This window comes from Engystomops pustulosus, chromosome 3, assembly GCF_040894005.1.
Source record: "Engystomops pustulosus chromosome 3, aEngPut4.maternal, whole genome shotgun sequence".
Classification (NCBI taxonomy): domain Eukaryota; kingdom Metazoa; phylum Chordata; class Amphibia; order Anura; family Leptodactylidae; genus Engystomops; species Engystomops pustulosus.
The window spans coordinates 137,167,366-137,194,518 of record NC_092413.1 but is presented as its reverse complement, the minus strand read 5'-3'; the positions used below and the strand labels follow the sequence as shown (position 1 = coordinate 137,194,518).

The 27,153-nt window shown below is 40.8% G+C and overlaps 1 protein-coding gene across 1 annotated transcript in view; it reads right to left on the bottom strand.

The window, feature by feature from the left end:
- Positions 1 to 27,153, bottom strand: part of HMGCLL1 (3-hydroxy-3-methylglutaryl-CoA lyase like 1) — a 65,695-nt gene that overhangs the window by 15,275 nt on the left and 23,267 nt on the right. Inside the window, exons 5-8 of the mRNA XM_072142260.1 lie at positions 23,962 to 24,057; positions 15,073 to 15,221; positions 5,294 to 5,357; positions 746 to 934 (exon numbers count right to left, since the gene is read on the bottom strand). Of these exons, the coding sequence (XP_071998361.1) occupies positions 746 to 934; positions 5,294 to 5,357; positions 15,073 to 15,221; positions 23,962 to 24,057 (498 nt within the window). The remainder of the gene's footprint in view (positions 1 to 745; positions 935 to 5,293; positions 5,358 to 15,072; positions 15,222 to 23,961; positions 24,058 to 27,153) is intronic.

Sequence of the window (27,153 nt, the reverse complement as noted above, 5' to 3'; positions counted from 1 at the left end):
CCCTGACCCCAATGTTTTATATATGTATATATACACACACATACAGAAGTGCAGAATGGATAATTAGCATAATATCAGATTCGCTTTTACAAAGAAACGGACGGTTTCTGTACTTAACCAAGACATGTTCCTGCATCATCTCAGCTACACCTATGTGCAGGTATGTGGGTGTCAGAATATCCATTTTCAAATGGTAGGTTTAATAATAATCCTGCTTACAGTACTGAAGCTAAAGCACCAGACTTTTACTAGTTTCAAATCAGAATAGCAATATAATGTAGGTATTTATATTTAGAAACTAACTGAAGAATAAAGGGTTTTTTCTCAAATTCTATTCAACCATTTTTAAGTATAAAAGACAAGCAGCCTATTTGCAGATTACAAGATGTAGAAAGTACAGTCTAGACAGAGATTATATAATGTTCAATGTAAAATTAAAAAAAAAACGTGAAAGACGGAGCATAATTCAAGATAGGGCATACATCCAGTGCCATGGAGAGGAGGAGGGGTGACCCCTCCCCTCTCCATGGAAATGCATTATGTACGGGCCGTACACACGGGGAAAGATAGGATATGTCCTATCTTTTTCTCATGTACAGAGCTGTACAGTGCCACACGGGACTACAAGCTTGCGTCCATACATACCTGCCCCATAAGGTCTTGTGAATGTAGCTTTATATTGTAAATACCAGTTTTGCTAAGTAATTGTGGTATCAACATTGTGAAAAAAATGACAGAAACTAACCTGCATTGCTGTAAGAATATTGGCTAACGCTTGTCCATAAGTGTCATGGCAGTGAACAGCCAGGGCATTGACTGGTATTTCTTTCATCACAGCTTCCAACATTTTTCTTATGCTGCCTGGTGTTCCCACTCCTATCGTGTCCCCAAGCGAGATTTCATAACAGCCCATACTGTAAAGCCTTTTAGCTACCTGTGTAAAACAGCAATTATTATATATATATATTATTAGTTCCTTGTAATAGCAGTAATAAAAGTGTCTAATTTCAATCCTTTAAAGGGGTTATCCGAGTTCCGGAATAACTTAGGGCTGGGCTGGGGTGGGTTATTTGAAAATAATAAACGTGTACTTACTTCCTCTGGCGCCGCTGATGTCCCGCGCTGCGGTCCGTCTGATCCGTGCCCCTGTTTCCTGGTTCAAAACCAGCAAAGTTTGCAAGAAATGCATGAAATACTGGCATGAAATAATTTTTGTAATTTCTCTGTTAGCAGAGAAGGAAATCTGCTGCTCTAACTAACTTCAAACTTAATCAGTGTCCTGAAGACACTCATACAGTTAAAGGGCTCTTTCCTGTTGGCTTCAGCTGTTACGCTTCAGTTGCGCATCTGTTGTGTTTTGTCTCCATTGTGTCTCCGTTTTTCTTCCATTATGTCTCCATGATGCCTCAGTTTTGTCTCTATGTACATAAAAAAACGGAAGGTTTTTCAGCCTCATCAGTGAAATAAAATGATTCATCAGTTTTTTTTGTGGACCCATAGACTTCTATTGCCTTTTGTGACCTGCATCTATTAAAAAATAGGACATGTTTCATATTTTTTCCATGGACAACAGATCAGTGAAAACCAACGCCAATGTGAAACCACCCTTAGGCAGGGGTGCGCAAACTTTATTGGGCCACATAGTCATACTGTTCAACTTCAAGGGGCAGCACCTTTGATGCACAAACAACCACAAATATCATAGTACATAACTAAACACCACCCTAGGAAAAAAGAGCTGCATTTTTACAATAAGTTATACAGATCCCGAGCCTGTCAATGTATAAAATATAATATATAATGGGCAGATAATAATAGTGGAGACCCACCCAACATAACAAACACTTAAAATGGAGACCCCAGGACTGAGAAATAATAAAAATGGAGACCCTAGAGCAGACAAGTATAATAATGGACACACCCCAGAGCAGGCAACTTAAAAGAAGGAGATGCCCCAGAGTAGACAATAATAATATTAGAGTTCCCAGAAAACACAACTTATACTGGAGACCCCAGAGAAGGCAATATTGGAAGTCCTTAGCTGACAACTGGAGACCACCAGAGCAGGCAGATACTGGAGACTTCCAGAGCAGACAATAATCATGGTGACCCCAGAGTAGAAATATAATACTAAACACCCCCAGAGCAGACATATAATGCTGGAGACCCCCAGAGCAGACATATAATACTAGAGACCCCCAGAGCAGACATATAATGCTGGAGACCCCCAGAGCAGACATATAATGCTGGAGACCCCCAGAGCAGACATATAATACTGCAGACCCCCAGAGCACACAATAATGTTTGAAGGGGCGTTATCTATGTGTCTCCTCCCTCTCCCTTCCTGTTTCCTGCTCATTATAAGGGACTGGCACCCTGTACTCGCCCTTTTTGAACTGTGGCACCTGAAGCAGTAGGAGGTGCTCGCTGAGAGTCTTTTCAGCGTCTGTGGCTGGTAATTATCATAGATGACCCTTTGATTGCAGGTTCTGTCACTTGTTGCTTTATGCCCCCTCCATACCGGTCATGGCGCACTAGGTACTCTTTATCGCCATCCCCATGGGAGGACCGCGGGCTCAGGCACAGGGTCTCTGCAGAGCATTTTTCCCAGAATACTGGCCGCAGGTCACCTAGAACTAAGCGTAGATCCAGGGCGTCAAGTTGGCGTTCTCTGTCATCTTCGACCTCTCAGCGAGGTCTGATCCACGTCCCCGTGTACGGCTGAAGTGTGACAGTAGTGGGTTGTCCAGGATAGCCAGCCTGGTTTTGGCGGTGCAAGCATCATTGCCAGTGGTTCCAGCCTCGGGTGCTCCACAACAAGGTACTTTTCAGTTTGCATGGGCTTGGGGTGGGGGTGAGGATGCTTCTGTGGGTCCTGAGCTTGTAGCATCTATTAATATAGAAGAGCATGGCAAACATGTAGAATAATCTTTCTTCTTCTTTTATTTAGTGCAAAAGAATTTTTATCTTTACTAATAGCCTTTACCATAATGCATAATAATAAAGAGGTAAGTATAACAGATCAAATTTTTTTACAATGTTTTGGTCATGGCGACCATGTCAAGTTAGATCTGGCTTTCTCTGTAGTGTGGTGAGGCAATATGGATTGAGAATATACACAAGGATTCGGTATATTGTATTGTTAGTCCGCTTGGCGCACATCTGGACGCAGAGGTGAAGGATAAGATTTGGGCCAATTCATACATAGATATATGGTCCCTAGTATTGGTGGATCAGCACACAGTCGACCGTGAAAGGGCTGTGGATACCACCTGACCACAGAATCAGAAACCTAAGGTTGCAAAGACAATAAATAATTGGCTACAGGCTTTCTCGTTCTTGGGTCATGGCATGGGCCAAAGGCACCCGGAACGTTGTTCCAAGTTGTTTTTGTACCAGGATGTTATGTATTCATCAATAAAACACATGGCGGTAGCGCCTTGTGGGGCTTTGATGAGGATTTTAGGCGGCGGTTATAGCTGCAGCCTGAGATGGGGTGGGGAGTTAATGTGACGGACGTCTGGTTGTGCCTCATGGTATCTCAGAAGCCGCCTTTTCAGTCCACGTCCAATGGTTCCCCAGTTTCAGTGGCTCAGGGATCGGTGGTTCCCCACCGCCCTGGGGCATGCTGGCTATTTAACAATGGGCACTGTTGTTTTCACGGATTGTGCAAGTAGGCACGCACCTCCCACTGATTGGAAAGATGCCGGTGAACGTACTCGAGATGGCGCCTTGGCTCAACCAGCATCCTGATAAGGATGCAGTGGAACAGCTGCAGCGCGGCTTTACTTATGAGTTTTTTTATCCCCTTTACGTATAGGGAGGACAGGGTTTTTCACAAAAATTTAAACTCTGCCACTGAGCACCGTGTTGAATCAAAAGGAGGTAGAACTGGGTAGGATTGAGGGCCCCTTTCCTTCCCCACCATTCCCGAACTTGAGGGTTTCCCCCTTGGGAGTTGTGCCTAAGGAGGAGCCGGGGAAGTTTTGTCTTATTCACCACTTGTCCTTTCCTAAGGGCTCGTCGATGAAAGATGGGATATCTCCTGAGAAGGCATTTGTCTCCTATGTGTCCTTTGATAGGGGGGGTTTATCTTCTTTGCAAGGTGGGGCGTTGTGGCCAAGTCGGACATTGAGTCCGCTTACATGTTCATCAGTGTGTTATCACCTTCTAGGTTGTTGTGTTGATGATCAGTATTATTTTGACACTTGCCGACCTATGGGGTACTCGATTTCTTGCAGGTATTTTGAGTTATTTAGTCTTTCTTAAAGTGGGTGGTACATTACGAAACTGGTTTTTGTTCCGTCACCCATTAACTGGATGATTACTTTTCATGGGTCCTGTGGATAGTGTAGTTTGCCCTCATTTGTTGTCTACTTTTCAATTTTGCATGTGCCGTTTCGGGGGTGCCTTTCCCTGCTGAAAAAACTAAGGGGACTGCCACGGCCCTTTCCTTTTTGGGGATTTAGCTTGACTCCGTTGCAATGGTGTATCGCCTCCCGAAGGACAAGTTGGAGAGGTTGCTAGCAGTAGTTGCAGGTTTTTGTAAGGTTAAGCGGGTGACTCTTTGTCAGATGCAGTCTTTGCTAGGTCTGTTGGTGTTTGCCTGTCGCATCATGCCAATGAGCCATGTTTTTTCCGACGTCTTTTCCTTGCCACTAGAGGGGTTGTCCACGCTGCTCGCCACATCCGCATCTTGGCTCCATTGAGGGCCGACTTGCGGGTCTGGCGACAATTTTTGCTGTCCTATAATGGTAGGACCTGCTGGCAGCCGGAGGAGCTTGATAATGCAGAGTTATCACTCTTTACTGATGCGGCTGGCAGCACAAGCTTTGGGGCTGTCTTTGGGGATGATTGGTGTTCCGGCGAGTGGCCGGTTTCATGGGTTGAGTCTGGTCTTATCCGCAACCTGACACTATTGGAACTGTTTCCAATAGTGGTGGCCGTTGAGCTTAGGGGGAATTCCTACTTGCCCGTAGCAAGAGATGACCCCAGTGAGTACCGAACATCTGACAAGTCCTCACCCCTTCCTGGTCTTCTCCTGATGCATGTGCATACAACCAGCGGAAAAAGTCAATGGACCAGGGAGTGGTGGGTACTTTTCAGATGTATATAGAGCTACCCAGGCTCCTGTACCAATCAGTGATGAAGTGCTCATTGGTCTCTGGAGGATAGCAGGGTATGTGCCACAACCTGAGGCTATTTTAACAACAAGCATAGCACTGCAAATTGACACAAGTCTACATTATTATTAGTCCTAGAAATTATATTCTTACTAGAAATTACATCTTACCTCAGCTACTTTATGAGCTTCAATGTTTCCTTCATAAGGGCAGCCTATTACACATGACACATATCTGTAAAGCAAACACATGTATACATCAACAAAAATGTAATGTGTAATGAATTCACGCTTGGGCCATAGAGAGCAGTATCAGTATCCACTCCTCCATATGACGCACACACAAAAGATGCAGGCAGTGGTAACATTGATGCTTGCATCCAGTGATCAATGCTGTGTGCGTCTTAGACGCACACAGTTCTGATTGCTGTTTATAAGAGATTTGTCTGCGAGCCAGATGCAGCCATCAAAGGAGCCACATCTGGTTCGTGAGCCATAAGTTCCCGAGCACTGCATTAGCCTATGCCAGTGATGGCGAACCTTTTAGAGACCAAGTGCCCAAACTGCAAACCAAAGTCCGTGTAATCATTGCAGAGTGCCAACCCGGCTATTTAGCCTACAATTACAGTCAATCCCCCTCTATAAGGGACATATAATAAAGTAGTATCATGACCATTACCCCCATCCAGTGAGGAGCACTACCCCCATCCAGTGAGGGACACTACCGCCATACAGTTAAGGGACACTACCGCCATACAGTGAGGGACACTACCGCCATACAGTGAGGGACACTACCACCATATAGTGAGGGACATTACCGCCATACAGTGAGGAACACTACCGCCATATAGAGAGGAACACTATCCCCATACAGTGAGGAACACTACCCCCATACAGTGAGGAATACTACCACCATCCAGTGAGGAGCACTACCCCCATCCAGTGAGGAGCATTACCCCCATACAGTGAGGAGCACTACCCGCATACAGTGAGGAACACTACCCCCATACAGTGACCAAATAGCAGGGGCAATATGAAGGATTGTTGAATTCAATTCGGAGGGGGGGGGGGTTGTAGGGCAAAGTGTGTGTTGTGGAGTGGAGGGTGGGAGCACTGCATAGAAAAGGGCAGTGTAGTGCACCCTGGCATCACTGGCAGCATGGCACAGCAACAAGGGATCCAGCCAGGGGCAGTAGATATGTGGCCATGGGAAGCTGTCATACAGGGCAGTTTGGGACACTAAACAATAAGGACCTGTAGTTGTTTAGTGTCCCAAAGCTGCCTGCCTGCTGCCTGTGTAATGCACACAGAGCAGCTCCTGCTTCCATGTACTCACCGGGCGTTGTGTAAGCTCCGGATGTTCAGCCTCATTCTCACGGAGTTCCTGGCTGCAGGGGAGGAGGGAGTGGAGGGGCGGGCACTTACCTGCTTTGTGTCTAAGGCAGCACAGAGCAGGTCAGATGCAGACTACAGTATGAGAGATCACTGAAGCTCTCGGTGAGCGGCAGATTTTCCTGCATTGCCTGTGCTTCAGTGATTAACAGGGAAATGGAACAGGAAGATGGTACGCGTGCCCATAGAGAGGGCTGTGCGTGCCCTCTCTGGCACGCGTGCCATAGGTTCGCCACCACCGGCCTATGCTGTACTGATTTTAAAATGTCTTTTACAGCATTCTGCATTATTTCAGCACTTTATAATAGTTGATTGCAAATTACCTGGCTCCCTACCGTCAGTGTGTAGTGAGTTCATGGTGGGGAACAGCTGCAGCAGCCTGTGTGCATGTGTGTGTATGTCTCCTCATTCATTATCTCTCCCCCTGCCTACTCAATGCATTGACAGAAATTGGGAGACTGACATAGGCACACACAAGAAGCAGCTGCCCCTCTCCCTATCGCCCAAGACACCCACTTGCTGCTAGCAGAGACAGGTAGTGCAAAATAAACTATTATAAAGTACTGTAATGATTCAAAGACAAAGACATTTTTTAAATAAACATAGTATAAGCTATTGCCACCTGTTACCAGCTAAAAGTGACATTTCTGGTGACAGGTGTGCTTTAATGCAGTTTAATATACACATAAAAGAAGGTAAATACAATGCTAAGTACATTGGATTCTCTAAATATGAATTACACTGCAGGAAACATCTCTAGTAATTCAATGAGCCTGAGTGGCTACCGTAGCCTGTCTGTGATCTGGCTTTACAGACTGTTACAATCTCCTCCTCTCTGTTGCGTCTCAGCCTCCTCCCTGCTTCCTCAGCACTTGTGCAGTGAGAAGACTCAATAACATAATTTTAAAAGATGACTTTAGAAGGAAAAAAGACATGGATATGAAATATAAGAGGATTACCACAGCCACAGTGCCTGGATCTATGGGTAAGTGTCCCTGGTTTATCATCCTTGATTATAATGGTAGATTTCCTTTAATAAATGGAAATATCAATGTTTTACATATCTACATTATATGAAAGCAAAAAGTGTAATATTCAGTTACAGCCTCAAGTAAGGTCTTATTTTGTCAACATGAAACAAAGTTGGGAGAAAACTCAGGATTATAATGAAGCCTGCCCTCCATATAGTGCTGAATTGTATCCAACAGTGAATAGAATTTTATGAATTTCATTGATACTGAATCAAACAGACAAAAACCTCAATATGCCTTGGTATATGTTGTTATGGTTTTGTCCTATAATCCTACACAGACTAGTTTGTGGTTCCATAAAACTATCATTGGCCCATCTAAGATTTAAGCAGTCTGTGATCGTTACAATTCTTGAGAACTGATGCAAAACCTCCACCAGGCAAATATTTCATGCTAAGTGTTTGGGTCTCAGAATGTACCAGAAATTTGTACGAAATGAACCAAGACTGCTCGTAACAAAGTTCAAAGCTGCTGAAAGTGTTTTTAGTACTCATTATGTCAAATATTTTGACAAATTGAAATATGATTTTCATTATAATCTTTCCATTTGGTGTTACAGTATATCTGTTTTTAGTTATATTTTTTATCCTACTTTGAAAATGTTTATTTTAGACATCTGAAGAGAAACACGAGCGATATTCCTTGTGCCTTTTATGCTTTAAAAATATAAACAGACAGATTCCTCTATTGATGTATCTATATTGGTCGCTACACATTCAGTGTAAATTATGAGCAGCTGGACATCACTGCAAGTTTTAAAGATAATCTAGGTTATGATAGTTTAAGGCTGTGTTCATGTCTCTTCTTTGGGTCTTTGTTATGCTTCCCTTAATAAGATCAGAACAAGGGAAAGGTCTTTCTCCAGGATAGACCATCAACATTAAGCCAGGGGGTTAGATCACATTATTTATGGTATGTGTACAAGCCAAGACATACTATTAAACCAAAATGATGGTGCAGCTTGGAACTGAGACCGGTCCGTGCCACAGATAGTGGTGCATGTCCAAACAAAAGATGGTGCTACTGGAACTAGCAACAGCTGGGGGAAGATTACATAATAATGGAGAAGCAGGCCTGTCAGCACTACATAAACCTTCCAGAACACTTAGGGGATCATTTTCAAATACTATGTAACCACATTATGTAGGTCTCTGTCCAAATCAGATTTTTGAGAGCAATATATATTAATTTAACTTACACCACACCAAAATATGTACAATTTGTACAACATACTCATTACCATGAGAGGGGGATTGTTCATGGACAGTTAGAGATCATGACCCTCCATCTGCCATTTTATGGGTAGGAGTGTCTGACTCATGAGGTAAAAAACAGGAAGCAGGAAGACAGACTTTACATTTCAAGAAAGCACCTAATATTTTGCCACCCCGCAACACAAACATTACATGTGGGAAAGTGGCCAACCCCTTTAAGAATGAATACATCTGTTATTTTAAGCCTAAAACAAGGTCTCCAATTGTCCAATATATTGGTCAGTTATAATTGGTCACCTATAATAGAATATTATTCTGTTTTTAACAAACATACATAAAACAAGGGAATAAATGCTTTTAGCATAGTGTTTACTCACTAAAGCATGAAGCACAAGACAGTCCAGATGGCTAAAATGTGTTGTTCCTCATTATGTTTTACAAAATTTTATAAAATAGAAAGTTTGAGATTAAAGACCTGGATATATTCCAGAAAATGCCTAACAGCTTCCCAGATGGGGCAGAGATTTTCTTTTTGTTATAGAAATGCAAAATTTTTAAGACAAAGTAGCTATTGGTTGAAATGTATCAAATTATTGTTGTCTGTTTGGCACACTAAAACCAAAAAAATCATCTACACTGGAGAGCAAAATTTGAGAATAGTGTATGGTCACTTGATCTTTTTCAGAAATAATGTAATCTCCATTGATCAACATTTATGGTATATTTGTGTAAGGGGTGCACCCTGCCAATATAACTTTGCTTTTCAAAATTACCAAAGAATAACACCATAAAACCTTTAATTCTGCAAAAAAAAATAATAATAATTAGAGAAGCACAAATAATGAAAGAACTAAATGTTCTGAAGGTTACAAAAGTCACCAATCAGTAAGTAGTGTCTTTTGAGGAAGACTAGCCTTTTTGGGAGACTTGAGCAAATTTGTGATTTTGTAAACATGCAATATTCTAGAAATTACAGACTTGGAACAACCAACTTCTCTTGCTATGACTGACTAGTTGACTTTGACTAGTCGGTATAAACATGTTTTTGTTTCTTAGTACAGTTAATAATCTTGATATCAGATACAGAGCTTCCTATAGGATAGAAGCAATTTGGAAGCAACAAAGACAAGGACCCTCCTTACGGGCTGTTTGGTATCCGTTACAATGAGGTGCAGATGTGCTACCTATTCAACATAACGTGACATAAAGTGACACAACACATGACATTCATGCTATGACCCATTTGATCTTCACATGTTTCCTGCACATCTGCACCTCTCACTTTCCTCCCAAAAATTGTGCACCATTTTCTACAGAAAAAAAAGAACTTATCATAAGAGCTTAACCCACTATCCAACTAGCTGTAATAACAATCATACTCCAACCAAATGAAGATTCAGCGCAGAAATCGAATCACTTACTGGTGTTGATATTAGGATATTATAGTAGAAAAATACTAACCTTTAATGGCTTTTGTTACTTCTTAAAACCATTAAATGAGTTTTCCCATGAAAGAAAATTCTCAAATCGGAATCCCTGAATGATGTTAACACAACAAAGATCATTTTTAACCCTTTACTTCACTATCCCACCGATTTCCTGACGATCAGTCTATAGCAGAGCGAGAGAACAATAAGTTCCCTGCTCTACCATAGACGATAAGATGTAAACAGCGTGTGACGTCACAGTGGCGGTGGTGTCTGTAGCAGGGTGCCGCCATCTTTGTTCAAATCCGATATCCACCCTAACACAGTGAGGAAAGATGAGGACAGCGCACATCGGGGGAACGATGGAAGGTGAGTACAATTTTATTATTTTACCTATGACTGTATATAATTATTATAGGGGAATTGTATATATTTATTATGGGGGGAGTATATAGTTGTTATAGGGGGACGTTGGGGGCTGTCGATAGTTATAGTGGGCTGTATATAGTTATAATAGGGGGACTGTATATAGTTATTATAAGGGGACTGTATTTAGTTATAGGGGGCTGTATATATTATAGTTATTAGTTATTAATAAAAATATTAATATATAGTTATTATAAGGGGTGTATATAGTTATTGTAGGGGGACTGTATACAGTTATTATAGGAGGTGTAAATACTTATTGTAGGGGGACTGTATAAAGTTATTATAGGGATGTATATAGTTATTATAGGGGGGTGTATATCATTTTTACAGGGGTGTACATACGGTAGTTATTATAGGGGGACTTTATACAGTTATTATAGGGGGTGTATATAGTTATTGTATGGGGGACTGTATATAGTTGTAGGGGGACTGTATATAGTTGTAATGGACTGTATATAGTTATTATAGGGGGAATGTATATAATTATAGGGGTGTTGTATATAGTTGTAGGGGGCTTTATATAGTTATAGGTGGACTGTATATAGTTATAATAGGGGGACTGTATATAGTTATAATAGGGGACTGTTTATAGTTATTATAGGGGGTGTATATAATTATTATAGGGGACTGTATATAGATATAGGGGGCTTGATAATGCCTTGATTGAATTGGCGAAACGTCGCACATTTTTGGTGGAATAAACCTCTTTCTTCAGAGATACCGGAGTGCTGCTTCTCAATTGTATACCAATATGCTTTGGGGTTGCTGCCAGACCTCTTAAGAAGACCTGCACCCGATTATTGTTATACGCACGGTGCCGCTCAATAACACATTGTTTGGATAGATATAGGGGGCTGTATATACTTATAATAGGGGGCTTCATATAGCTAATGTTGGGGGGCTCTACATAGTGATTACTGGGATTACTGTATAAAGTGATTGCTGGGGAGCTGTATATATTTATTACTGGGGATGTACAGTATAGAGTGATTATTGTGGGCACTGTATTTAGTTATTGCTGGGAGAGCTGTATGCAGTGATTGCTGGGGGCTGTATATAGTGATTGCTGGGGGCTGTATCCAGTGATTGCTAGGGGAGCTGTATACAGTGATTGCTGGGGGGGCTGTATACAGTGATTGCTGGAGGAACTGTATACAGTGATTGCTGGGGGGCTTATTATAGTGGTTGCTGGGGGAGCTGTATATAGTGATTGCTGGGGAAGCTGTATATAGTGGTTGCTGTGGGGGCTGTATATAGTGATTGCTGGGGAGCTGTATATAGTGATTGCTGGGGGAGCTGTATATAGTGGTTGCTGGGGGAGCTGTATATAATGGTTGCTGGGGGAGCTGTATATAGTGGTTGCAAGGAGGGCTGTATATATTGGTTGCTGGAGGGGCTGAAAATAGTGTTTGCTGGGGGAGCTGTATATAGTGGTTGCTGGAGGAGCTGTATATATTGGTTGCTAGGGGACCTGTATATAGTGGTTGCTGTTAACTGTGTATAGTGATGTCTGGGGGCTGTATATAGTAATTACTAGGGACTCTGTATATAGTTATTGCCAGGGAGCAGTATATAGCGATTGCTGTTCCCTGTCTGGACTACATTCAATGGGGCCCCCCACTATACTTTGCACCCAGGGGGCCCCACTGTTCTTAATCCAGCCCTGATGATAGGGTTTCCCCATCTTTCCTTAATATGCATTCTAGAGCTCAAACCTTTGGCTTAGGACATATGCAGTGATATTGATGTTCATTACATTGACATTTAGCCCACCACCAACAGCATTCATTCCTAGACAAGATCATATTTACATTCACTTTTCTGTAACCATTTAAAGGAAAAAAAATGCCATTGTATAAAATACTGTGCACTCTGAAAACACTGTAGATATGTCAAGCTATAAAGGTGTCTTTCAAAGAAAAAAAAACAGAGAGAATGTAGTGTGAATGCAACCCTAAAGGCAACCTGTTAATTTAGGCATCATGTTAAAGAGCAGGAGGAGCTAAGCAGATTGTTTGCATGTTTTTGATATTTATTTATATCACTATAAGAATTAGCAGTAATCTCTGTATACACATTAAGCCATGATAGGAACACCTCCATGACTTTGCAGCATAAAAACAAAAGAGATATAGATGTAGAAAGTATCCCTGAATAATACTGAATCTATTCCCACATAACTGCTCATTCTGCTTAGTTTCTGTTCTGTATCATGATGTCTGTTGAATACAATCCTGATGAAAGAACATCTGTCTTACAAACAACCCCTAGCTACAAATGGACTGCTCTGCCCACTGTGACCTGTTAACTTTAGTCCAGGGCTGCAATGATCAGCTGTCAGGTGTCTGCAATGGAGCTTTTATTGTTAATCCTTGTCTCTTTGTCAAGCTAAAATTTTAAAAACCCAATTGCCTCCGGGACAAAAAATAATTTGGCTGGAGTTACACTTACACTTTATATACCTGTTCCAACTTACAGTCATGACCAAAAGTTTTGAGAATGACACAAATATTATATTTTCACATGATCTATTGCCCTCTGGTTTTTATATGTGATTGTCAGTTGTTTTTATCACATAAAGAAATACAAGTGCAATCGATTTATGATTGCCAGTTAGAATGAGTTAATGCAGCAAGTCAATATTTGCAGTGTTGACCCTTCTTCTTCAGGACCTCTGCAATTCTCCCTGACATGCTCTCAATCAACTTCTGCACCAAGTCCTGATTGATAGCAGTCCATTCTTGCACAATCAATGCTTGCATTTTGTCACAATTTGTTGGTTTTTGTCTGTCCACACGTCTCTTGATGATTAACCACAAGTTCTCAATGGGATTAAGATCTGGGGAGTTTCCAGGCCATGGACCCAAAATCTCTATGTTTTGTTCCCTGAGCCATTTAGTTATCACCTAAGGTGCTCCATCATGCTGGAAAAGGCATGGTTGATCATAAAATGACTTTACCCCAGTCCTCAGATGTCCACTCCCCTTACCTTTTGCAGAATATCTGCCTGTCTCTGATGTTTTTTCTGGAGAGAAGTGGCTTCTTTGCTGCCCTCCTTAACACCAGGCTTTGCTCCAAGACTTTCCGCCTCACAGTGCGTGCTGATGCACTCACACGGAGTAACTGTCTCCGTCTTTGGATCCAGATCCGTGAGTTGAATAAATTGGACATTCAATGGATGGACTGTTACTACGCTTATGCGAGTTCGAAAGTATGTTGATATACTCACGGAGTCTTTTGGTCTAAAAAAATGCAAGCAGCTAGTACACTACTTGGAAATTTTATTGTATATTTACTGAAAATGCGAATGTTCTATGAAGAATTTTGAAGTAAAAAAATATTTTTATCGTGATATCCTTTGTGTTCAATTTTGCTCTTGGACACTATTCACTTGAAGCTTTATGGAGTAAGAGGTGAACTCCTAGTCCTAGACCGCAGTTTAATTTTATATTATCTCCACTGTTTGCCCGATCCTGAAGCTGAAACACTTTTAAGAGACAGTCCTGGCGGTTGCTGGTCCTTCTTGGGTGCCCTAGGGCCTTTTTGGCAACAATGGAACGAATCTCCTTGAATTCCTTGATGATGCGATAGATTGTTGACTGAGGTGCAATCTTTCTAGCTGCGATACTCTTCCCTGTTAGGCCAGTTTTGTGCAGTGCAATGATGACTGCACGTGTTTCTTTAGAGATAACCATGGTTAACAGAAGAGAAACAATGACGCCAAGCACCAGCCTCCTTTTAAAGTGTCCAGTGGTATGATTATTACTTAATCATGACAGATTGATCTCCAGCCCTGTCTTCATCAACACTCACACCTGTGTTAATGGGGCAATCACTGCAACAATGTTAGTTGCCGCTTTTAAGGCAGGCCTGCAATGAAGTTGAAATGTGTTTTTGGGGGAAAAAGTTCATTTTCTAGGCAAATATTGACTTTGCAATTACTTGCTGTTAGCTGATCACTCTTTATAACATTCTGGGGTATATGCAAATTGCCATTATAAAACCTGATGCATTAGACTTTGTAAGAATTAACATTTGTATCATTCTCAAAACTTTTGGCCATGACTGTACACACAATTTAAATTTAGAACGAACCTATAGAATCTTGTATCTAACCCAAGGACATGCATTTTCATGGTCACATTAACGCCGGTTTCACAATAGTTTGTGATCACTCCGTGATCATTGAACGTGAGAAGTTCTGTGCCACTGTACTGTCTACTCTGTTGCATATCATCGAAACAAGAACTCAGTACTTCAGATATCAATATTATGCACTGAGTACCGTCACCAGCATATTGATCAGTCTGTGGCATGGCACTTATCTCGTTGGTGATCACAGACTGATCACGAAACCAGCCTTAGGTCATAGCTGGATAAATAAAATGAATACTGAATTATTAATCTTAAACTACTTATTTCTGATTAGACAGTTTGAGTAAATTGTATTCAGATACCCGCGAACTGGAACATTTATACTGTGAGCTGACTTTATAACTTCTTCAAATCTTTCCATGCTTTCCTCAATAGAACAATTAATATTCTTCTCACTAAATGACTCTGATGCAGCTCCAAAAACAGCTACTTCTTTGGCTCCAGCAGCAATCTGCAAAACAAATCAAAAAATAAAATTACTTTAAAAACTTTGGATGCTGCAATTAATCAATCTTCTGAAAAAATGTTTGCATTCATATGTGTTTGGGTAGTCTGGTAATACCTAATTGGGGCATATTTATCAAGCTGTATGAAAGTCAGAATATTCCTGCCCATTCCTGCCCATGGCAATCAATCACAGCTCCCCTTTAAAATATTCATGAGCACTGGTAAAATGAAAGCTGAGCTGTAATTGGTTGCCATGGGCAACTAGGAATATTCTGACTTTCAGACAGCTTGATAAATCTGCCCATTATGTCTGGTACAGAAGGCAAGAATGGGCATGCAGAGTCTGGCTTCATCCGTCAGTTTCTTAGATCGCTATTCCACTCAACATCTCTTTGGTATGTTGATGTGGATATGCTAACAAGGTACTTAAGTGTCATGTTCTGGATACCATTGACTGGAGCTCTAACTTTCTAGCTGTTATTACCTATACAATGAAAATATTTTTTTCCAGAACAATATATTGTACAGTATGTATAAAAATAGTTAGATGTCCTGTACCGCAGGTGAGCTCCTCAGTCCTCCTCTCTCTACAGAAAGCTGTGAAGACACGGCTGTATTCAGCTCTGTGTTGGTGCGACAAGAAACTGTGTGCCATGTGTCATAGACCTCTGTGCAGGCCATGATCTGGGCACAAATTTTACGGACAATCATGGCTCCCATAACTGTCATGTGCCTAAGGCCTAGTTCTAATAATGACTGCTATTGCAATTGTAATCATAGGTCCTTATGATGACTATGAATTTATACATTTTTTTTCATTGAGTAGACTTAAACTGTTTGCAACTTTATGATTTATCAAGAGTTTGAAAACCTCTGCTTGCAGTCAGTGAATGCATATTCTATTCTGTATAGAAATATGGAAATCTTCTCCTTCTGCCATTGTAGCATTCTATGCAGTGTGTAGGTTGAAGTCCTATAAAAAAACATTTTGAGGCTCCTTGCTTAGTGAATTGTTGTATATTTGCTACTTAAAGAGGTTCCCAGCTTATTAAAAAAAAAAAAAAGCAGGGCTTAAGGACAGGGGGCACGGCCTCCTCTATTTTGACTAATTGTCTCAGTTCCTAAATGGAATATATGTAATTTTTGGAGCATGATGGCAAGGTTAATTTCTCTTTATGTACAAGGCATGTCTAATTCCAATACAAAGTTCTTAAAGTTCTTAAAGCCTGCCCTGTAGAAATTCTGCTTATCCCGATATTGACGTTAAAACCTGAATAGTGCTGTGGGTTAAAATTCTGATTACTAATAGAGTTTCTTGAAAAAATACATTGGTCTTCTAAATGATAATGTCTCTCTACAAAAAAAAAATGTAATAGAGACTGCAGAATACATCTTAGAAAATCAAATGGGTTCCAGATGTAAAAGCAAAGCTTATCCATACAGGTGTGACCCACCTATGGAAGCACACATGTTAAAATCCAATCATTCCACTGTCTAGGAAAGCGTGAATAACTACAAAAGTAGTAAAATACTATGCAATTTATTGATCTGAATCTCTTCAGACAAGATTTGTGTTTTAAAATCTTGGATGGCCAAATTCAGAAACGTGTTATGTACAGTGCAATGTAAAACACATGTGGACAACATCTGTGACTGGATGATACAAAACCGTGCTATTGTTTTAAAACATTACAATTGCAAACGTGTCTAAGATATTAGACAGTGTAGCAGAGTCATGCATCAAAGGGGTTTCAGTTCTCCATGCACAAAAATAAAGCCAGACATAGTTGAGAAGATACATTTCAGCAACGCTGATAGAATGCACTGTGCTTTATTAGAAAGGCCGCTACTTACTGAAAGCAGATGAAACAATATTTCATACTAGTGTTATGTCCAATAACACTATTGTTAAAGCCAAAGCATGAGGCATATCATAGACTTGGTTTTTGGTGAAAACTGATATGATGCTTGTCTGTAAGGTTCCATTGCTAATGGTGTCATATGTTCTTTTGCTGACTAACAACTACAGAGTTGAGTTACTCATAATGAACAATAAACTGCCTGCTTAACTAATTGTTATCAAACCACCACCACAAACTACATACAAAACCTCATGAAACCTCACAAAATGCATTAATATTCTAGTCTGAAAAATAAAAAATTGACAGAAAAGGGTGAATAAGGGGGAGTCTGGAATATATAAAGTCACTTGGCTTTACTAAAGCTCTTGAGTGTCTGTGAGTACAGGCCTGTCAGGTTACTTTTCTCTTTATACAGTAAGTTAGCACTTCACTATTACTGATGACAAGTATAATGGGGGACAATATAAATACCTGATAATCCATTATGGGGTATATAAGCATACAAAAACATAGATAAAAACAACCGCTACCATTCAATATATATTATATATATATATATATACAGGCAGTCCCCGGGTTACATACAAGATAGGGTCTATAGGTTTGTTCTTAAGTTGAATTTGTATGTAAGTCGGACCTGTATACTTTATCATTGTAATCCCAGCCAGAACTTTTTTGGTCTCTGTGACAATTGGATTTTAAAAATGTTGGGTTGTCATAAGAACCAGGATTAACCCTAAAGCTTCATTACAGACACCTCTGATAACTGTTACAGCTGTTTATTGTAGCATAGGACTAAAGTACAGCAAATTACCAATATCCAGAGGTCCGTTTGTAACTAGGGGTCGTATGTAAGTCGAGTGTTCTTAAGTAGGAGACCGCCTGTATATATATATATATATATATATATATATATATATATATATATATATATATAATCTTTAAAGGGAACCTGCCACCACAATTCTACCTATAAAGGTAGAGGATAACCCTTTTTAGAGCTAATCCTCACGTACCCGCTATCTTTTTAAAACTTTAATATGTAAATGTAAATATGTAATATTTAATATGTAATATCTAATATGTAAATTTTCTTAAGTGGGCTACTGGGGCATGGAGTAGCCATGATGTAGCCTCATGTCCGGCTACTCCACGCCCCAGTAGCCTCTTTTCTCCTCCTACCCTGACATCTTCGGCGCGCAGCTCCTCGTAGGGAAGAGAGCGTTCTGCGCAGAACTCCTGCTTCTTGGATGAGGGCATGCAGCTACGAGGTGCTGTGTGCCGAAGATGACAGGTTAGGAAGATAAAAGAGGCTACTGGGGCATGGAGTAGCTGCGACGTGTAGCCTCATGTCCTGCTACTCCACGCCCCAGTAGCCGCTTAAGAAAATTTACATATTAGGGTATTCAAGTTTTAAAAAGATAACAGGGACATGAGGATTAGCTCTAAAAAGGGCTATCCTCACGTCCCATACATCCACCTAGTTCTACCTGGTAGGTTCCCTTTAAGAAAACATTCCTATAATCCTAGATTACTTTTTCATGTGATCGTCATTGCCATTTTTCTTTTATTATTAGTGTAGGGTGCTTAGTTCATTTTTGATAAGGCGTTTTTATCCTGTAGCGTCTCTATTTCTTTTTGGTATAATGGGACAAAGAGTAGTGCAGTCTGTACTAAATGCAGTTTGCCTGTGTAGAGTGCAGGGTGCACCAAATTCAGGATTTCTGGCGCATATTCTTCATGAATCTGGCGACCTCTGCACTGCCTCGACAGGCACTTCTTAAATACCTGTTCAAGCAATTTCCACTTTTGCAAAGTACGATGGAAAACTGGCGCACCACCCTTAGTAAATGTGCCCCAATGTTTTGTCCATAACTCTTATGGGTTATGGTTCCTTATTTATCCGAGTTACATATAATGATATTTATAGACCATCTACCACCAGGATGAAAGATTGTAAACCAAGCACACTGGCATACTGGTGTGTTGCCCCCCCCCCCCCTCTGGCAGGATCCACTCCTTTTTTAAGCTCCCTTTATAAGAAAAAAAGCCTTTAAAATTATGCAACTGAGCTTGTGGGGCTCCAGACTCCATTAACACCAATGGAGCCGGGAGCCCTTTAGGCTCATTTGTGTAATTTTAAAAGCCATTTTTTGTAAAAACCAAGGCATAAGAAGCTAAAACCAAAGCCGATCCTACCAGAGTTGACACAAAGCAGGCTGTCATGTGCTTGGTTTACAGTCCATCATCCTGGTGGTAGATGTCCTTTCTGTGTAATTCTTTTTCTGAATTCTTTTTCATTTTGGTTAAATTATATTTCTTATTTGTATTTTGTCATCTTGTAGTTTCATTAAGATGAATACAATGCTTTTCAATGCAAGACTGAAACTGATCCATTATCATAGCTCTAAAATGTATAGGGTAAAAGAGCGGAAAACTGATATAGATCATGCAAGAGGTATTCACGATTTGCTTTATTATCTATTGTTGTGTGTAAATTCATTAAGCGCATATGTAGGGTGCACTATAGGTTTTATCATTTATTAGGGTTAAAAACAATAAAGGGAACACTGAAACCACACCAGGCAAAATGTTTCATTTTCTCATTGCTCTCATCCCTAGAGGTATCATGAGGCTGTGTCTACAACCCACAGAAGTAGCTCAAGTAGTACAGCTCACACAGGATGGCATGATCTGTGCAGGTTATGCCCAAGAAGTTTGCTGTGTCAGTAGCACACTAATCAGAGCATGGGGCAGATACCAGGAGACAAGCCAGAACAGTAGAAGACATGCACATGGAGAGGGCTGTAGGAGGGCAACAAGCAGGGCTTGCTGCAGGATTCAGTGGGCCCCTGGGCGACAGAGCCTCAGTGGGCCCCTTAGCAGTAAACTCATGTGGCAGCATTGAAAAAACATAGAATTTAATGAATTAACCTCTTAGCACTCTACCGTACATGTACACATTGTAACGAATCCTATGTAAAAATGCCATATACTGCAATATAGTAGTATTGCAGTATATGGTAGGAGCGATCAGGTCATCTAGGGTTAAATTACCCTAGAGGGTCTAAAAAAAAACTAAAAAAAAAAATAAATTTAATAGGATTCACTCTTTCCCTTCAACTGATATACAACTAATTAAACAGTAAAAATCACAAATATAAAAATGGTTATTCCTGACGGTGAACCCCATAATAGAAGAAAGTGCCTAATTAGCCAAAACGCTACCTTTACACCATTTTACATCACATAAATTTTTTTATAAAAGGTGATCAAAAAGTCGCAGTCCTAAAAATGGTAGCTATGAAAACTTTAGCTCATCTCAAAAAATTACAACACACAGCTACTACACCATATAATGAAAAAGTTATCATTTTTGAAAATGTATTAAAATGCAATAAAACTTATATGGAAAAAACTGAGCCCACAATAAAGTGACACGGGTGCGTTTTTTCGCTAATTTCCCCACATTTGGAATTTTTTCCAGCTTCCCAGTACACGGCATGGAATAATAAATAGTGTCACTTAAAAGTAAAGTTTGTTACTTCCGAGGTCCTGCCAGCCGTCCTTCCGAGGTCCTGCTTTCCCGTGGTCCTGCTTCCCGTGGTCCTGCCTGCCCTGTGTCCCTACCTTGGCTGCCACCACGGGCTATGCGACCTGGTGGCTCCCCGTCGCAGCAAGACCATACCGCTTTGCGGGCTCTGGTGAAGACCAGGAGTCCACTTAGACTCTGCTCCCAGGTTGCGACTAGCATCTTTATCCCCCTCGGTGGTCCAGGGAGTCCACTGACTTTAGTCCCAAGGGACTATTCCGATAGACTGTGAAAAGCCCCTCTTAACTGTAACAGCCAGGGTCCATTAGTTAGGTATATACTGACCCCTGTCCTATGAATTAGTTAAATGCACATTAAGCACCTTATAGTGGGCAGTAGAAAAATAATAAATGTTAACTTACCTCATGCTCGTAGGTCCAGGGCTCCATCCCGCACTATGAAGCATGGACCCTGGGAGCGTGAGGACATGACGTCGCCAGCCAACGTCCTGCACAGTGAGCAAAGACGCTCTGTGAGTAAACTGCCGCCCCCTTGTCGCCCGCGCCAGCACGCTGGCTCTCAATTACATTGGCGCCACAAGGAAGCAGATGTAATTGAGTTTAAAGATCTTGACAGCTTGTGCCGTGGGCCCCTCTGGGAGCTCTAGGGCCCTGGCACTTGCCCGGGTAAGGCAGGTGCTTGAGCCGGCCATGGCAACAAGCCTTTGTGCATGGAGGGAGAGGAGGAGCAGTGCCAGAACCCTGATCTCCAGCAGACCACTAATATCTACATGTTTGCACAAACTATCAGAAATAGACTTCATGTGGGTGGTAAGAGGCCCTGACATTCAGAAGTCGGAGTTGTACTTACAACCCCAAACCGTACTGGGTTAGTGCCATTTGCCAGAGAACAACAAGATTGGCAGATCTTTGAGTCGAGAACATTTTGTATGACCGTTTTTGCAGTGGGTCAGTTATGGCGTGGAGAGGCACCGCCCTCCATGTGCTAGCTTTAGAAACTGGGATTTGATCCTTAGATCCATTGTGAGTCCATATTCATACGCAGTGCGTCCTGGGCTCTGTCATATGCATAATAATCCTAGACCTCATGTGGCTGTAGTGTGTCAGAAGTTCCTGCATGATGAACCCATTGACGCTATGGACTGCTCTGCCCACTCCCCAGACCTGAATCCAATCAAACACATCTGGGACATAATTTTCCCCCCAAGTCATGTTGTACCACAGACAAGTCAGGAGTTTACTGATGCATTACTCCAAGTCTAGCAGGAGATCCCTCATGAGAAAATCTGCCACCTCACCAGGAGAATGCCCATACCTCGTAGGGAGGTAACACAGACATGCGGTGGCTACATACACGACTGAGCCTCATTTCCTTGTCTTGAGGCATTTTCACTGAAGTTTGATAAGCCTGAAATTTGATTTTCCACTTTGATTTTGAATATCATTCCAAATCCAGACATACATGGGATATTAATTTTGATATTCTTTGATCTTTGATTTATCATTTTTCTGTTTTATGGTGTTCATTCCACTGTGTAATTAATAAAGAATTGCAGTAGGATATGGTATTTTAGTGTTCTTTTCATTTTTGAACACTGTATAATATAATAAATTAGAGGGGGACACAATAATTAATCTTTTTAATTTGGGAACAGTGCAGTGGCGTTGGAGATGTAGGGCCCCCATAGTGGACTTCTGAATGGGATCCCCTTCCATCTTAAAAAAATATACATGTTTGTATATTCACACATTATATACACACCATATATACATACAGAATACATACATACATACAGTTCTATATACACTCATTCATCATATACCCAGACAAAGCATATACATTACCATATACACCCATGCATCATATAAGCATACATACAGCATGTACACAAACATGCAGTATATACACACACATAAAGCATAAACACACCCAGTAAACACCCATTACCCCAGATGTCCCCTGACACTCTGGGCCCCATAGTAGCTGCTATGGCTTCTACACCTGTAGTTATGCCCCTGGAGCAGTGTATATAACTCTTTTTGGAGTTTGGATATAGGGGTAAACATAGTTTTTATCCAGGGTCACTATTCATAAATTGTTTTTTCAGAAGTACAGTGTACAGTTGTTAAACAAAAGCAAAACACATCTGTACATCGAACACTAGTTGCTAGAAGCCACTTCTGCTTGTGTCTGTTGAGTACTTTTGTCATCATTTTTAATTGAGAATTTGGGTGCTTTTTCACATTGGCTTTTTCACATTGTACATTAGTAATTAGTGTGTGATATGGTTTATAATGGCCACTGATTGACTTTATGCTGCCAAATGCCGTAACACTGCTTATGCCCAACTCGTCAAATGCCTCTGCATTACACTTTCTAAAGCATTAAAAAACCCTCTTCACTCTCCCATATACACGCACGCTTTGACAGGAGTGTTTATGTTTAAGAGGTGATTCAGTTATACTCTGATAGGGACTTATTTTTTTGTAAATACAGTTTACTGTACATATACAACCATACAAACACACATTTATTTTGCTATCTCTGTGCCCTATGACTCTAACAAGGTTCATTTTCACATTAGTATTCACTGCAGCTCCCTGCAATTCCCTTCCCCATTTATGAGATTAGGCCACACTAAACATCAGATGAAGCTCCATCAGAGGATGGAAGGCAATTTGTGCCCTCAGTAGTACACATGTGTAGTTTACACGGGCCAGCATGTATCCACAAAATACAGTGGGTTCCTTTATGCACACACATATAACCTTATTGCAGTATAGTAGAGGAGTAGGGGAAGGAGAAAAACAGCCATTTCCTAAGGGTCCGGGTGGCCCATAGCAGGAGCTGACTGCAGAAATACACAGTGAGGGGCATCAGGTCCAACGCTCTCTGCAACACAACCTCCCCACATAGCGTCAGGTCCTTTACTAGGCACATAGTGCCAGCAGCACTGCATATCTCTGGAACCACTGTGTGCTCAGGCTAACCACATTTCCTTATCATAAATATCCCCTCCCCCCTCTGGCTGCCCCCTCTACTGGCTTAGGCAATGCAACTTCAGTGTCTAGAGGAAAATTTACAGCCATGCATATGATATATGCAAGGTTTTATCACACTGTTTCAGTAAAAAAAAATTTAATGAGTTCAAAAGTCTAAGCAAAAATTTAGAGTGAATAATGTTACTTTTAAGTACTGCTCATTTGACACAATAATGTGTATGTTTCATTATTGTATAACCATGGAATGTTACTTACACTTTTAGTAAAGAAAGAACAGAAACAGAAAGTTTATCTTAATAACATAATCTACTGGCCTAAAATACTTACTGCAGATTGAAACCCCTGGATGTTTGGAGTGAGAACGGGATAGTGTACACCACTGGCCATCTTTATTCCTTGCATAACTTCTGTGTGATCTGACATCTATGACAAAGAAGAAAACACATTTCACATTTACATTACTGTTCTGGTCCCATATGAAAGCTATTCAATTACAGAAGGTCTAAAGCCTTGTCACAATTCTAACTGTACTGTACACTCTATCTAAAGGTTATTATATAGGACAGTGAGGGTGAACCTATGGCTCTTGTGCCAGAGAGGGCATGCAGATGCCTCTATTTGGGCAACCACACCATTTCCCCGGCCTTGTTCAAGTTTATCATTGGAGCTCCGGCCAGACAGGAAATGCTGCCGAACACTCCAGTGATCTGTCCTACTGTAGGCTGCATCTGACCTGACCTGCTCTGCTCTCACTAGTTTTGCCATAGTGAAGCAGCAAGACAGTGCTCGCCCCTCTACTCCCTCTCCCTCCTCCTCTGCACCCCATAAAGATGGAGGATCGTGAGGCAGAAAATCTGGGAGCTTACTACAGCAGCCTGCACAGTTCAGGTAAGTAAATGCATTCTATCAGTATGAGGAAGAAGGGCAATGTTAGAGCTGTAAATACTTGACCCCCTCCCAACATAGGGCACAATAATACAACCCTTGCCGTACTATTAAGTCCTGCTTGGGAAGGGGAAAGAGGAGTCAGCTGTGTATTAGAGCTGAGACCTACCTGTAACACACAGTAACATCCATCGGTTATCACATATGACCGCGGCATGTAAGCGGGGTATGATTCTCCAATGGCAGCCTCGGGGTCTGACAAAAGTCCCGGGGCCTGCCTCCACTGCACATAATACAGTGCATAAAACATTTACCTACATGATACATTTGTATTGCTGTGTATTAGCTCCATATGAGCTTGAACAAGCGATCAGAGGCTCGCTTGTTCAAGCCTATATTAAAAAAGTTTTAAAACAATTAATAAAGTTTTTTCGAATAAAGTTAAAATCCCCTAAACAAAAAATCACACAAAAAATTGGCAAAATATGTTATGTTTTCATAAAATCCCTTCACTAAAAAGTGGTAAAAAAAATATGAGCACCAAAATGGAACCACTGAAAAGAAGCCCTCAACCAACTCTGTCAACCAGAAAATACTAAAGTTGTAGTTCTGAAAAGATGGTGATATTAAACAAATAAGATTTGTTTTTATTCAGTAAAATTGTAAAAACATGTAAATGAGGTATCACTGTAATCCATAGTGATCCATAGAATTAAGATAATATATTATTTGTATGGTGCGGTGAATGGCCCCGTCAAAAAAAGCAAAAAATTGGAAACCAGAATTGATGTTTTTTCTTTTCCTCCATACATTCAGGAGTCAATAAAATCTCATCAATAGAGATCTGTGAAAATTATGTATTTGTATAGTACGGTACAAATTCATACAGAAAATAAGCCCTTATCTGTCCAAATTGGCAAAAGATATTGGCATGCTTGCTAAAATTGGTAACCACACTTTGTGGAGTATTTTGGTATTTTATCCACTGAGAATGTGTACATTTAAAAAAAAAAATACATGAATTTAGCTGATTTTGTTTTAACCCCTGTGAAACAATTAAAGGGTTAACAAACTTCATGAAAGTTGTTTTATATATATTATGGGGTGTAGCTTCTAAAGTGGGTTAATTCATAGGGTATTACTACTATACAGGCCTCTCAAAGAGACTTAAAAGCTGAGCAGGTCCCTAAGAGGTATGATTTAGACTTTTTATAAAAATGTGAAAAATTGCACATAAAGTTCTAAGCCTCATAACATTCAAGGAAATTAGGGGACACATAAAAAACATGTCAAATAAAGCAGATATTCAGTAAAGGTAATTCAAGTTTTTTCGGTGTTATAATGCTGTTTCAAAAAAGTAGAAAATTTTGAACTTCGAAAACCAAGAATGTTTACAAATTTTTGCCAAATATGTGTTTTTTTCATAAATAAACACAAAACATGTTTCCCAAATTTTTAAACTAATATGAAGTGCAATGTGACACGAGAAATTGGAAGCCTCTCCACATAACATGAAGGACTCCGACACTATGAGAAATAAAATTCTCTGGTCTGATAAGAGGAAGATTGAACTTTTTGGTACGTATGGAGGCACTGCTCATCATCTGCCAAATACAATCCCTACAGTGAAACATGGTGGCAGCATCATGCCATGCTAAAGGGGTGTTTTTCAGCTGCAGGAACAGGACAACTGGTTGCAATTGAAGAAAAGATTAATGCGACTAAATAGTGATATCCATGATGAAAAATTCTTTCAGAGTGCTCTGGCGTTCAGACTGGGCCGAAGGTTCACCTTCCAACAAGACAATGGAGCACATTTACTAAGCTCTGTGCGCCAGTTTTCTGTAGGACTTTGCACGTTCCTCATAGTGCAAACTGCTTTCACAGGTAGTTTAGAAGTGCCTGCGTGACATATGTGTTGCACGGGTCCGTTTTGTGGCACGGCTGCACTATGCTTCATGCGGCACAAATTTCTGCATTGAAGGGGGTGCTCCAGTGCTCAGTCGGACCATGCGCCAGATTTAACATGCAAAGTCCGACAGAATTGTGTCACATGCCCTATGTTAAAGGTGCACCAAGAAGTGATGCACTCTGTTGGGGCAGTACAGAGGACACCAGATTCATGTAGAACTTGTGCCAGAAATTCAGAATCTGGCGGCCTCTGCACTATACACAGACAAACTGCATATAGTGCAGACTGCACTGTTCTTAGTAAATGTGCCTTATTGACCCTGAGCACAGAGATAAAATAACAAAGCAGTGGCTTCAGAACATCTCTGTGACCATTCTTGACTGGACCAGTCAGAGCCCTGACCTAAACCCAACCGAGCATCTCTGGAGAGACTTGAAAATGTCTGTCAACCAACGTTCACCATCCAACCTGAGGAACTGGAGGGGATCTACAGGGAAGAATGGCAGAGGATTCCCAAATCCAGGTGTGAAAAACTTGTTGCATCATTCCCTAGAAGACTCCTGGCTGTACTAGCTCAAAGGTGCGTCTAATGAATACTGAGCAAAGAGTCTGAGTACTTATCACCATGTGATATTTCAGTTTTTCTTGTTTAATAAATTAGCAAAAAATATCGACATTTCAGTTATTTTCTGTCATGATGTGGTGCAGAATGTACATTGTTG